At 36.8% G+C, this 15,533-nt stretch overlaps 1 protein-coding gene across 1 annotated transcript in view; it reads left to right on the forward strand.

The window, feature by feature from the left end:
* Nucleotides 1-15,533, forward strand: part of CATSPERB (cation channel sperm associated auxiliary subunit beta) — a 238,521-nt gene that overhangs the window by 117,416 nt on the left and 105,572 nt on the right. The window contains exon 14 of the mRNA XM_027870178.1: nucleotides 11,124-11,268. Within this exon, the coding sequence (XP_027725979.1) occupies nucleotides 11,124-11,268 (145 nt within the window). The remainder of the gene's footprint in view (nucleotides 1-11,123; nucleotides 11,269-15,533) is intronic.

Genomic DNA, 15,533 nt, shown 5'->3' on the forward strand with positions numbered 1-15,533 from the left:
CAAAACAAAACAAAACAAAACAAAACAAAACAAAACAAAACAAAACACCAACTACTCTAATACTGACAAAGGTCTCATGAGTTACAAATATCATCTTTCCACACAGGAATGTAAACAGTTCAACTTTAATAAGTTCCTTATGATTCTCTTTCCTGTTTACCTTTTCGTGCTTCTCTTGAGTCTTATATTTGAAAGCCAAATTTTCTATTCAGCTCTGGTCTTTTCATCAAGAATGTTTGAAAGTCCTCTATTTCACTGAATGACCATTTTTTCCCCTGAAAAGTTATACTCAGTTTTGCTGGGTTGCTGATTCTTGGTTGTAATCCTATCTCCTTTGACCTCTGGAATATTATATTCCAAGCCCTCTGGTCCCTTAATGTAGAAGCTGCTAAATGTTGTGCTATCCCGATTGTGTTTCTACAATGCTTAAATTGTTTCTTTCTGGCTGCTTGCAATATTTTCTCCTTGACTTGGGAACTATGGAATTTGGCAACAATATTCCTAGGAGTTTTCCTTTGGGGATCTCTTTCAGGAGGTGATCAGTGGATTCTTTCCATTTTTATTTTACCCTCTGGTTCTACAATATCAGGGCAGTTTTCCTTGGTAATTTCTTGAAAGATGATATCTAGACTCTTTTTTTTGATCATGGCTTTCATGTAGTCCAATAATTTTTAAATTCTCTCTCCTGGATCTATTTTCCAGGTCAGTTATTTTTCCAGTGAGATATTTCACATTGTTTTCTATTTTTTTCATTCTTTTTGTTTTGTTTTAAAATGTCTTGATTTCTCATAAAATCACTAGCTTCCAATTGCTTCATTCTAATTTTTAAGGAATTGTTTTCTTCAATGAGCTTTTGGACTTCCTTTTCCATTTGGCCAATTCTACTTTTTAAGGCATTTTTCTCCTCATTGGCTTTTTTGGACCTCTTTTGCCATTTGGGCTAGGCAATTATTTAAGGTGTTATTTTCTTCTGTATTTTTGGGGGTCTCTTTTAACAAGTTGTCTTGTTTTTCATGATTTTTTTGCATCACTCTCATATCTCTTCTCAATTTTTCCTCTACTTCTCTTACTTGCTTTTCAAAATCCTTTTTGAGCTCTTCTATGGCCTGGGACTGATTGATATTTTTCTTGGAGGCTTTGGATGTAGGAGCTTTGACTTTGTTGTCTTCTTCTGGTTGTATGTTTTGATCTTCTTTGTCACCAAAGTATGATTCTATGGTCTGACTTTTTTTTTTTGCGCAGTTTGCTCACATTCCCAGCCAATTACTTGAGTTTTTTTAACTCTTTTTTAAGGTAGGGCTCTACTTCCAGTGTGTAGAATGTACTGTCCCAAGCTTTGGGGATTTTGTGCAGCTGTTTTCAGAGATACTTTTAGGGACCTGTAAATTTTCAGTTCTTCCAAGGTGATATGATTAAGAATGAGATGTTTATTCCTCTCTTGGCCTGTGCCAGGACTGGGGCCAGTCTATGAGTGACCACAAGCACTGTTTTTTGCCTTGGACCTGTGAGGAGAATTCCTTCTCCATTGCCGCCACAAGCTCTGCCATGCCAGCACTCCTCCTTGCCCCAGGACTGCCACCTAAGACTGCAACTCATTTCCAAGCCTGGGCAAAGCAAGAGAATCCTGCCTCAGTATTAGCATAGAGATCCCTGCAATGCCCCTCTGATCAACCACTTGATCCCCCCTCTAACTGTGGACTGATAGCTCTGGAAGCAGCCATCATCCTGGGGCTGTGCTAGGACTGGGGCCAGACCACACTCCTCTCTCACCCTGGTCTGACAAACCTTTCCTACTGACTTTCTAAGTTGTCTTTGGTGTTTGTGGGTTGAGACATCTGAAAACTGCCACAGCTCCACTTGGTTCAGTCCCCTGAGGTCTGCTCCAGGTTTGCTGAGGCCTGGTCTTTGTTTGCCTATCCCATGCTGAACTGTGTTCCTCTCCCAGCCCAGCATGATAGGCCTTTGTAACAAACCAACCAGGTTGTCTTGGGATGGACATTTGTTTCACTCTGTCTTTTTGTGGGTTCTGCTGCTCTAGAAATTGTTTAGAGCCATTTTTACAGGTATTTGGAGGGGTTTGGGGGAAAGCCCAAGGAAGTCATTGCTTTTACTCCATTATCTTGGCTCTGCCCTCTCTGAAGAACTTTCTAATCAATTATGAGACATGGGAGACACTGGCTCAGGACTGCCCAGCATGGTGTGCCCACATCAAAGTAGGCTTTCTGCTTTATGAGCAAAGCAGAATTGTACTAGCTCAATAGAAATGTAAGATGAGTAAATTTAGACATTTTTACTCCAAATGTTCATATGGACTATTTGTACCCAACCTTTGGTAGAGCCATTGGAGCATGTATTGGTATGATCAGCCATAATCAGACACACTGTACTTTGACCTGTACATAGCGATGTCATTTTTGTCCTCTTCAAGCATGAAGGACAACAACCAACTTAAAGAAATTAATTCAGACTATTCATTATAAGGTCAGATACTCAAGCTGAAGCTTTAATACTGTAGTCACATAATGAGAAAACAGGATGTGTAAAAACAAAACAAAACAAAACAAAACAAAACAACAACAACAACAACAACCTTATTTTGAGAAAGATTGAAGGTAAAAGAACAAGGGGATGGCACAAGATGAGTTGAATAGTATCATGGAAGCAACAGACATGAGCTTGTACAGATTTTGGGATGTAGTGGAGGATAGAAGGGCTTGGTCCTATGGTCCTTGGGGTCATTAAGAGTCAGACATGACTGAAAAACAACTTGTTGTTGTTCAACAAAATAGTTATTTTGTAGGAGAGATTTTGGAGGGAAGTTTGGCAGTTGTTACTCTTTATTTCACCATCTTGACTCTGCTATGCTTTAGGTTTAAAAAGAGTAAATGTAACTATGGCCCAAACCTGTGATTAAGCCTGTCATTAACACACATTTCTAATCAGTGACATTTTCTTGAAAATTTTACGCATAAAATGTCCATCCTATTTCTCCTCTGACTTACAGAATCAGAATTACATTTCTATAGTTAAAATTCAATAATGAATAAATATTTCACTACCTCAGCAAAATTTATTAAACAACCAGATGCTATGTGGATGTAATATGGTTACTTCTCCTGAAAATCCTATAAGTGAATGAAAATATGGCATAGGATATCTGCACAAGTATTTGATGATAACAAAATATGGGGTTTAATGCCATATGATCAATTTCATTGAAAAATCAGCCAAAGTAATAATAGCTCAATCAAACAGAAAAATTTAGAGTTTTGCCCAGCACTTTCTTCACAACTATTTAGTTTATCTGCATAGACTATCTTCCTCTACACCTGTAATGTACTCCTTTCTCTTCTGTGCCTCTCAGAATCCTCATCTTTCTTTAAATCTCAGCTCAGGTGCCATCTCCTCTGAGATACTTTCTCTGAGTTTTCCATTTGTTGATGCTTTCACTTTTCAAGTTAACTTGTATTAGCTTCTGCTTCTGGGAGCCAAGATGGTGGAGTAAGAGGTGAGTCTCTCTTACCCTCCCTTATTAACCCCTGAAAACCCAGAAAATATCACCTCAGGAAAAAACCCTGAAATAGCAGAACCAGAAGAAAGATGGGGTTCAGTAGCCCAGGTAGCTTGAGGAATTAACTAGAAAGGCCCCTCTTACCTTGGGAGAAGGGGAGCAGTATAGAACGGGAGGCATCCCAGCAAGCTAGTGGAAAGCCCCACCTCAGCATACCAGGAGGAGATCCTGAAGCCCAGGTGGTAGAGCAGGCAAACACCAACACCTGGACCCCCAAGTGCCTCATTGAGGGCAGGGGAACTGGTGGAAACCCGCTCAGAAAACCACCAGGTGCCTTGGCATTCTACAGCAACCAGCTCTCCCAGTGCCTCAGCAAAACTAAGGGAAGCAGCGCTTCAAGGGACCCCAGGTGGATAAATACGCTACAACATCCATCTGAAAGGAGCTGAAGAAAGCAAAAGGAAGGAAAGGCCCAGGTAAACAGGAAATCTCCACAGAACACACTACCTAATCCTACCCTTAGAATTCCAGTGTTGCTGATTCCAGCCTAACACTAGGTAAGCTGCCAGAATCCTACAGCCTCCAACTGCCAACATTGGAGGCTTCAGCACACAAAGTCAGTGACCAGGCTCTAGGCTTCCAACACAAGAAGCTTGGGTCAGTGCTCTCTGCTCCCCAGCAGGAGAGCCCAATCTCTTTAAAGGGGAAATAAGCAAACAGCATGAGCAAAAAGAAACATATGATAGATTCATATTATGAGAACAGTGAAGATCAAGGCAGAAATTCTGAAGATGACAACATTGTCAACAAATCCACACCTGGAACCTCAAAAGGGAATATAAACTGGTCTGAAGCCCAAAAAGCCTTCATAGAAGAGCTCAAGAAGGATTTTAAAAGTCAAATGAGAGAGGTAGAAGAACAAATGGGAAAAGAAATGAGAGGTATGCAAGAGAGAGTCAATAGCTTGGAAAAGGAAGGACAAAAATTAACTGTAGAAAACAAGTCCCTAAAAAATACAGTTGACCAAATGGGGAAGGAGGTGCACAATCTAATAGAAGAAAACAATTTGTTAAAAATTAGAATCAAGCAAATGGAAGCTAATGACTGTATGAGAGAGCAAGAATCAGTCAAAAAAACCCCAAAAGAATGAAAAAATAGATGAAAACATAAAATACCTCACTGGTAAAACAACTGACCTGGAAAATGGATCCAGGAGAGACAATTTAAAAATTATTGGTCTACCTGAAAATCATGATGAAAAAAAGAGCCTGAACAGTATCTTTCCGGAAATCATCAAGGAAAACTGCTCTGAGGTCCTAGAACCAGAGGGTAAAATAGCCATAGAAAGAATCCACTGATCACCTCCTGAAAGAGATCCCAAATTGAAAACACCAAGGAATATAGTAACCAAATTCCAAAATTGCCAGGTCATAGAGAAAATACTGCAAGCAGCCAGAAAGAAACAATTTAAATATCATGGAACCACATTCAGGATTACACAGGACCTTGCAGCTTCTACATTGAAAGACCGTAGGGCATGGAACATGATATTCCATAAGGCAAAGGAGCTTGGAACGCAGGCAAGGATTAACTACCCAGTGAAAATAAGTGTGATTTTTCAGGGAAGGAGATAGATATTCAATGAAATAGGGGACTTCCAAACATTCCTGATAAAAAGACCAGAGCTCAACAAAAAATTTGATCTTCAAGTACAAGATTCAAGAGAGACATAAAAAGGTAAATGAGACAGAAAGATACAATATGTTGTTAATAAGGGCAAAATGTTTACATCCCTACAATGGAAGATGACATTTGCAACTCTTGAGAACTGTATTGTTATTATACCATGTTAAAGGAGTATACATAAAGGGGGTGGATATAAGTTGATTTTGAGTTAATGATAAAAAAAATTAATCAAGTGGGTTAAATGAATCCAAGTAAGTAGATTAGTCTGAGCTAAGAAAATGTACTGAAAAAGGAGGAGGCAGAAAAGGGTAAATTACAGGAAAAGACACAAAAACCTATTAGAGTAGAGGTAAAGAAGGGAGGGGGATGAGCATTGTTTGAACCTTACCCTCATCAGATTTGACTCAAGAAGGGAATAATATAATCAGTTATAGAAATCTAACTTGCACTATAGGTAGTAGGAGGGGAAAAGGGAAAGAAAAGGAGGGGTGGATAGAAGGGAGGGAAGAAGCAGTAAAGGTAAAGGGGAAGAAAAGGGAAAGGGACAATAGAAGGGAGATGGGACTGCAGGAGGCGCGGGTCAAAAGCAAAACACTAATGGGGGGGAAAGGAGAAAGAAAAGCATAAATGGGGGGAAAAGGATGGGGAAAAAGACACAGATAGTAATCATAGCTGTAAATGTGAATGGGTTGAACTCATAAAATGGAAGTGTATGGCAGATTGGATTAAAAACCATAATCCTACAATATGTTGTTTACAGGAAACACATTTGAAAAAGAGTGACACATACAGGGTAAAGGTAAAAGGCTGGAGCAAAATATATTATGCTTCAGCTGAAGTAAAACAAAGCAGGGATAGCAATCCTCATCTCAGACAAAGCAAAAGCAAAAATAGATCTTATCAAAAGAGATAAGGAAGGAAACTACATCCTGCTAAAAGGCACCATAGACAATGAAGTAATATCATTACTAAACATATATGCACCAATTGGTATAGCATCCAAATTCTTAGAGGAGAAGTTCAGGGAGTTACAGGAAGAAATAGACAGCAAAATTTTACTAGTGGGGGACCTCCCCCTCCCCCTCTCTGAACTAGATAAATCTAACCACAAAATAAACAAGAAAGAAGTTAAGGAGGTGAATAGAACATTAGAAAAGTTAGGTATGATAGACCTGTGGAGAAAACTGAATGGGGATAGAAAGGAATGTACTTTTTTCTCGGTGGTACATGGCACATACACAAAAATAGACCATGTACTAGGGCATAAAAACCTCACAATCCAATGCAGAAAGGCAGAAATAGTAAATGCATCCTTTTCACATCATGATGCAATAAAAATTACATATAATAAAGGGCCATGGAAAGATAGACTAAAAAATAATTGGAAACTAAATAATCTAATCCTAAAAAATGATTGGGTCAAAGAACAAATCATAGAAACAATAATTTCATTCAAGAGAATGACAATAATGAGACAACATACCAAAACTTAAGGAATGCAGCAAAAGCAGTTCTTAGGGGAAGTTTTATATCTCTAAATGCTTACATAAATAAAATAGAAAAAGAGGAGATCAATGAATTGGGCATACAACTAAAAAAACTAGATAAAGAACAAATTAAAAATCCTCAATTAAACAACAAATTAGAAATATTGAAAACCAAAGGAAAAATTAATAAAATTGAAATTAAGAAAACTATTGAACTAATAAATAAAACTAAGATCTGGTTTTATGAAAAAACCAATACAATAGATAAACCTTTGGTTAATCTAATTAAAAAAGAGAAAAAAGAAAACCAAATTATTAGTATCAAGAAAGAAAAGGGTGAGACTACCACCAAGGAAGAGGAAATTAAAACAACAATTAGGAATTATTTTGCCCAACTATATGCCAACAAATTGGATGATCTTAGTGAAATCGATACATATTTACAAAAATATAAATTGCCTAGATTAACAGAAGAGGAAATAAAATACTTAAATAACCCCATCTCAGAAAAAGAAATTGAACAAGCCATTGATGAACTCCATAGGAAAAAATCTCCAGGGCCAGATGGATTTACAAATGAATTCTATCAAACATTTAAAGAACAATTAATTCCAATACTATATTAACTATTTGGGAAAATAGAAGAAGGAGTCTTACCAAATTCTTTTTATGATACAAATATGGTGCTGATACCTAAACCAGAAAGAGTCAAAACAGAAAAAGAAAATTATAGATCAATTTCACTAATGAATATAGATGCAAAAATTTTAAACAAAATATTAACAAATAGATTACAGCAACTTATCACGTGAATAATATGACCAGGTAGGATTTATACCAGGAATGCAGGGCTGCTTCAATATAAGGAAAACTATCAACATAATCCATCCTATCAACACCAAAACTAACAGAAACCACGTGATCATCTCAATAGATGCAGAAAAAGCTTTTGACAAAATACAACACCCATTCCTATTAAAAACACTAGAGAGCATAGGTATAAATGGAGTCTTCCTTAAAATAATAAATAGCATCCATCTGAAACCTTTAGCAAGTGTAATATGTAATGGGGACAAGCTAGAAACATTTCCAATAAGATCGAGGGTGAAACAAGGATGTCCATTATCACCACTGTTATTCAACATCGTACTGGAAATGTTAGCTTTAGCAATAAGAGAAGAAAAAGACATTGAAGGCATTAGAATAGGCAAAGAAGAAACAAAGCTATCACTCTTTGGAGATGACATGATGTTATACTTAGAGAATCCCAGAGAATCAAGTAAAAAACTACTTGAAATAATAAACAACTTTAGCAAAGTTGCAGGCTATAAAATAAACCCACATAAATCATTGGCATTTCTATATATTACCAACAAAGCCCAACAGCAAGAGATAGAAAGAGAAATTCCATTTAAACTTACTGTAGACATTATAAAATATTTAGGAGTCTACCTCCTGAAACAAACCCAGGAACTCTATGAACCCAATTACAAAACACTTTTCACACAAATAAAATCAGATCTAGATAATTGAAAAAGCCTCAGTTGCTCATGGGTAGGCCGAGCTAATATGATAAAAATGACTATTCTATCTAAGCTAATTTACTTATTCAGTGCCATACCAATCAAACTACCAAAAAATTATTTTATAGAGTTAGAAAAAATAATAACAAGATTCATTTGGAAGAACAAAAGGTCCAGAATATCAAGAGAACTAATGAAAAGAAATGCAGGGGAAGGTGGCCTAGCCATTCCAGATCTTAAATTGTATTATAAAGCAGCAATCATCAAAACTGCTTGGTACTGGCTAAGAAATAGAGTGGTGGATCAGTGGAATAGGTTAAGTATGCAAGACACAGTAGTCAATGACTATAGCAATATATTATTTGATAAACCCAAAGACCCCAGCTTCTGGGATAAGAACCCACTCTTTGAAAAAAACTTCTGGGAAAACTGGAAAAGAGCATGGCAGAAACTAGGCATAGACCAAAATCTCACACCATATACCAAAATAAAGTCAAAATGGGTACATGATTTAGATATAAAGGCTGATACTATAAGCAAACTGAGAGAACAAGGAATAGTTTACCTGTCAGATCTATGGAGAACAGAAGAATTCATGACCAAACAGGAGATAGAGAACATTATGAAAAGCAAAATAGATAATTTTGATTACATTAAATTGAAAAGTTTTTGCACAAACAAAGCCAATGCAACTAAGATTAGAAGGAAGGTAGAAAATTGGGAAAGAATTTTTACAACCAGTCTCTCTGATAAGGGCCTCATTTCTAAAATATCTAGAGAATTAAGTCAAATTTATAAGAATACAAGCCATTCCCCAATTGATAAGTGGTCAAAGGATATGAACAGACAGTTCTCAGATGAAGAAATTAAAGCCATCTATAGTCATATGAAAAAAATGCTCTAAATCACTATTGATTAGAGAAATGCAAATCAAAACAACTCTGAGGTACTACATCACACTTACGAGAATGGCCAACATGACAAAACAGGAAAATGATAAATGTGGGAGAAGACGTGGGAAAATTGGAACACTAATGCATTGTTGGTGGAGTTGTGAAATGATCCAACCATTTTGGAGAGCAATTTGGAACTATAAATGGAGCTATAAAAATGTTCATACCCTTTGACCCAGCAATAGCACTTCTAGGGCTATATCCCAAAGAGATCACACAAATGGGAAAAGGACCTACATGTACAAAAAATATTCATAGCAGCTCTTTTTGCGGTGGCAAAGAATTGGAAATTGAGAGGATGCCCATCAATTGGGGAATGGCTGAGCAAGTTGTGGTATATGAATGTGATGGAGTACTATTGTGCTATAAGAAATGATGAACAGGCTGACTTCAGAAAAACCTGGAAAGACTTGTATGGTATGATGCTTAGTGAAGTGAGTAGAACCAAGAGAACACTGTACACAATAACAGCCATGTTATGTGATGACTAATATTGATAAACTTAAACCTTTCTGGCAATACAAGGATCTAAGACATCTCCAGAGGCCTTGTGATGGAAAATGCTATCCACACCCAAAGAAAGAACAATGGAAGCTGAATTGTTATTTTTTTCTCTTCTGTTGAGTTTTGTTTCCTCTTTCTGATGGTTCCTCTTATTGGTTTTAATTTCTACTTACAACATCACTAATGTGAAAATATGTTTAATATGAATGTAAATGTATATAGCCTATATCAGATTGTGTGCCATCTTGGGGAGGGTGGTGGGGAGGAAGGGGGAGAAAAATTTTAAGCTCAAAAGCATGTGGAAGCGATTATTGATAAATCAAAATAAATTAATAAAAATAATTAAAAAAAAAGAAAATGTACTGAGAGAAAAAGCAAGGAGAAGGAAGACAAGGGTAAATTACATTACAGGAAAAGGCACAGAAACCTATTAGAGCAGAGGGAAAGAAGGGAGGGACATGAGCATTGTTTGAACCTCACTCTCAACAGATTTGGCTTAAGAAGGGAATAACATAATCAGTTAGGCATAGAAATCTAACATGCCCTATAGGCAGTAGGAGGGAAAAGGGGAAAGAAAAGGGAGGAGGCTAATTGAAGAGAGGTGGGACTGAGGGAGGCAGTGGTCAAAAGCAAAACATTAGTGAGAAGGGGAAAGAAGAAAGGAGAAAGAAAAGCATAAATGGGGGAAAGGATGGAGAGAAAGACACATAGTAATCATAATTGTGAATGTGATATATGAATGTAATCGAATACTATTGTGCTATAAGAGATGATGAACAAGCAGACTTCAGATACACCTGGAAAGACTTGTATGGTTTGATGCTGAGTGAAGTCAGCAGAATCAGGAGAATATGGTACACAATAACAGCCACATTGAGGGATGACTGACTTTGATAGACTTAACCCCTCTCAGCAATACAAGGATCTAAGACATTTCCAAAAGCCTCATGATGGAAAATGCTATCCACATCCAAAGAAAGAACTATGGAGTTTGAATGCAAATCAAAGCATACTTTTTGCTATTTTTTTTCTTCTGTTGTGTTTTGTTTCCTCTTTCTGTTGGTTCCTTTTATTCTAATTTTTTAGTTACAACAACACTAATGTGAAAATAAAAAGAAAAATAACTTGTATTTATTTTTCTGAGCATGTGTTGTTATTCCTCGGTAAGCTATCTGCAGGCAAAATTGTCATTGTTGTCTGTATATCCTCAGTGTCTTTCTTATTTGGACCAGACATCCATTTTCATCAGTGCAGAGAGCTCTTGGTGAGGAATTTCTGCTGGTGGTGCATACCACCACCTGCTCTCCACCTAATAGGTTTTTACATAATAGATATTTAATAATTATTTGTATAATTTGTAAATAATAATTTGTATAATTGTATTTTGTAATACCTTTGTAATAAAAATCCCTTAAATGAAAATAACACTTCTTCATTTATTGTTATCTTTTCTCTCTAGATCTGGATTTCATATGATGGAGCTAACAGTTTTGAGATAGTGGGAAATTTTTTTGATGATGTCATAATTTCAAGCTACCATAGTTTCCATTCTAAAGAGATTATCTTTGTTTCTCAGGCTTCAAATTTATATTTTTCTAAGGCAGGTGAGTCATTTAGATATAACAATTGAAATGTTGGGCAGATGCTAGAATCCAGTTATATTATCTAATCAAACTTTATTATCTAATTCTAAAATCCTCGTTCAAAACCCAAATGTTATTCCCATGGTCCTCTAATATTTTTTTTTTCTTCATAGCCAAGTTATGAGCAGACTCATTCAAGTTTTCTTTTTGCTTTTAATGTTCCTAAGGGTATTGGTTTGGCTAAAATCCTTCTCTGATATCATTATCATGGTATGGAGTTGATTCTATGTTCTTGAATTTCATGGCAGTTGAATACAAGCTGTGGCAGGTCCTGCCAAACTGGAAAGCCTTCTGATAACAGGACTAGTAATAGACTCCATATATGTCTTTGGAAGACCAGCCCAAGTGTATGAACACTCATCCCTAAAATGTTGGTCAATAGGTGATAAATGTTTTCAGTTACAGCAACTTATGAAGACTATCTAGATACCAAAGCACAGAAGGATTGCTGTCTGCATTGAAGGAAGAATTAATCACACTAATGAAATAATAGATTCTTACAGTTACCTGCTACACCACTATCAGATAGTATAGGTAAAATTCTCCATAGCTTTTGCCATTAAAAGAAGAATCCAAAGTGAATTTCATTTCCTAAAGTAGTTATGTAATACTCAAATTTTGTGTTTCAGTTTGATCATCAATCTATTTATTGATATCTGAATAATAAGGTAGCTTTGTTTTCCATCAGTGGCTCTGCTTGGTTTCCACTCCACAAGTATCCCTCCCCTGTTCCATCCATCCCTTTGCTTTCATGTTTCTTTTGTGTGTTGTCTTGTCCCATCAGATTATAAGCTCCTTGAGGGCAGAGATTGTCTTTATTTTTTTTACTTGTATTTTCATTTGTTATCATGGTGCCTGGTATGGAGTAGGTGCTTAATACATGTTTTTTGAATTGAATTGAATTTTTATTTTTTTTCTCACCACAAAGACTAATTAATGCAGTTATATATTCAGCTGAATGTGACTTGGGGAGCACCACAAAGTAGTTGGTGGGTTATGAGTTTGAGAGTGCCTTCCTAGAGCATACACTGTGCTTACAATATAGACTAAGATAATTTTCAGTTGTTTGGGAATTAGTTGCCCATTAATGTCACTGTAACCAGGACAATACCTAACCCTTGGAGGTAAACAGTAGTAATAGAAAGAAGGCTAGGTGCCTATATATCCATTATACTGAAGGTCCTCATTTATATAAGAAGCTGCTTTTACCAGAGGACTCTGCTGTGTGAAAGCCTGGTCAGCTATCCACCATATGATTGTAAATAGCTAAGAAGATTCTAGAGGAACCAGTTCTACAGCCCTTATGTGGTAAATCCTTTGTTGAATCTAATTGATTTTCTCTCCCACTTTATACAGAAGCTGTCCCAAATTTCTTTTTTTCCCTAAAGTCTTCCACACCTCTCGTAGTAGAGGATCTTGCTTTATACTTTACGAAGACTATTTGCTGTGATTTATCCTTTTCTAAATCTCAAAGCTGCTTTGACATTATTTCCCATGTCCTTCTCATTTATGCCAGTCTCTGATGAAGAGTTAACTCTTTAACAAATTTCCCTCTTAATCCTCTCCCTTCTCTCTCTAACCTTTAGTCTCTTCCTATCTACCAGTTCCTTCTTTCCTGCCTATGAATATGCCCAAGTCTCCCATATCCTTTAAAAAAAAAAACCCTCATTGGATCTCAAAGCTTTACATATGTCTTCCCTTTCATAGTCAAGTTCTTAGAAAACTGTCTACAATCATCTTCACTTTTTCCTCCTCTTATTCACTTCTCAACCTTGGTCTCTGAACCTGTTACTCAACTGAAATTGCTTTCTAAGGCCAAAGTTAGTCTTTATAATTATATAGCATTTAGTTTCTTTTAAAATATTTTATTCATATTATTGCAGTCATTATGTTTATTATTTTCTTGGTTCTTCCTATTTAACAGTATGTCAATCCATCCAAGACTCTCAATGCTTTTCAGAATTTTTCATATTTGTCATTTCTTATGATATAGTAATAGTCTATCATAGCAACATTTCCCAAAAGTTTTTGTTCCTTTTTTTCTGTAAATGCCTTTCAACAACAACCAAATAATGTGTCATGAACCCCAAGAGTAATTTAATATACTATTCATAATAATCTGAAATTATACTATTAAAGAATTTTAGTGAATCAAGAATCATCTATTGGGCAGAGCCAAGATGGCGGAGTGAAAACAGTGACTTGCTTGAGCTCTCCCCCAAACCCCTCCAAATACCTATGAAAAATAGCTCTAAACAAATTCTAAAGCAGCAGAATGAACAAAAAGACAGAGTGAAACAAATTTCCACCCCAAGACAGCCTGGATGGTTGATCGGGAAGGTATATCATACTGGGCGGGGAGAGGAGCACAGTTCAGTGTGGGCACGCAGGCCACAGCGACCCTGGAGCAGGCCTCAGAGGACTGAATCTTAGGTAGCTGTGGTGATTTCCAGACTTCTCAACCCATGAATGCCAAAGACAATTTAGAAGGTCAGTGGGAAAAGTCTGTGTCTGCAGGGAAAGATAAGCTAGGTCTCAGTACCAAGTTACAAGTAAGGTACAAGCAGCGGCTGCCTCCTGAGCTTCTGGCCCACAGACTGAGAGGGAATCGAGTGGTTGATCAGAGGGGATTGCAGGGTTCTCTTTGCCAGTGCCGAGGCAGGAATCTCTTGCTTTACTGGTGCTTGGATCTGGGTCACAGTTCTGAGGGGCGGTCCTGGGGTGTGGAGGAGTGCTGACTTGGTGGAGCTTGTTGTGGCTGTGGAGAGGGAACACCTCTCCCCTTATCATAGCACCTTCGAAGAACTGAAAATTTACAAGTCCCTAGAAGTAGCTCTGAAAACAGCTGTACAAACCCCCAAAGCTTGGGACAGGACATTCTTCACATTGGAAACAGACTCTTACTTTAACAAAGAGTTTAAAACTCAAGTAATTGGCCAGAATCATGAGTAAGCAGTGCAAAAAGAGTCAGACTTTATTATCTTACTTTGGTGACAAAGAAGATCCAAAACATACAACCAGAAGAAGACAACAAAGTCAAAGCTCCTGCATGCAAAGCGTCCCAGAAAAATATGAATCAGTCCCAGGCCTTGGAAGAGCTCAAAAGGGATTTTGAGAAGCAAGTAAGAGAAGTAGAGGAAAATCTGGGAAAAGAAATGAGAGTGATGCAAGAAAATCATGAAAGACAAGTCAACAGCTTGCTAAAGGACACCCCAAAAAATACTGAAGAAAATAACACCTTAAAAAATAGCCTAACCAAAATGACAAAAGAGGTCCAAAAAGCCAATGAGGAGAAGAATGCCCTAAAAAGCAAAATTGGCCAAATGGAAAAGGAAGTCCAAAAGATTACTGAACCAAATATTTCCTTAAAAATTAGAATAGAGCAATCGGAAGCTAGTGACTTTAGGAGAAATCAAGACACTGTAAAACAAATCCAAAAGAATGAAAAATTAGAAAACAATGTAGAATATCTCATTGGAAAAACAACTGACCTGGAAAATAGATCCAGGAGAGAGAATTTAAAAATTATTGGACTTTCTGAAAGCAATGATCAAAAAAAGAGCCTAGACATCATCTTTCAAGAAATTACCAAGGAAAACTGCCCTGATATTTTAGAACCAGAGGGCAAAATAGAAATTGAAAGGATCCACCAATCTCCTCCTGAAAGAGATCCTGAAAGGAAAACTCCTAGGAATTTTATAGCCAAATTCCAGAGTTCCCAGGTCAAGGAGAAAATATTACAAGCAGCTAGAAAGAAACAATTTCAGTACTGTGGAAACACAATCAGAATAACACAAGATTTAGCAGCTTCTACACTAAGGGACCGCAGGGCATGGAATATAATATTCCAGAGGGCAAAGGAGATAGGATTACAATCAAGAATCACCTACCCAGCAAAACTGAATATAATCCTTCAGGGGAAAAAATGGTCATTCAGTGAAATCGAGGACTTTCAAGCATTCTTGATGAAAAGACCGGAGCTGAATAGTAAATTTGACTTTCTAATATAAGACACAAGTGGAACATGAAGAGGTAAACAGGATAGAGAAATCCTAAGAGACTTATTAAGGTTGAACTGTTTACATTCCTGCATGGAAAGATGATATTTGTAACTCATGAGACCTTTGTCAGTATTAGGGTAGTTGGAGGGAAAAAATTATATGTATGTATGTATATAGATAGATAGATAGATAGATAGATAGATAGATAGATAGATAGATAGATAG

Source organism: Vombatus ursinus, unplaced genomic scaffold, assembly GCF_900497805.2.
Source record: "Vombatus ursinus unplaced genomic scaffold, bare-nosed wombat genome assembly UNPS02014794.1, whole genome shotgun sequence".
Lineage (NCBI taxonomy): Eukaryota > Metazoa > Chordata > Mammalia > Diprotodontia > Vombatidae > Vombatus > Vombatus ursinus.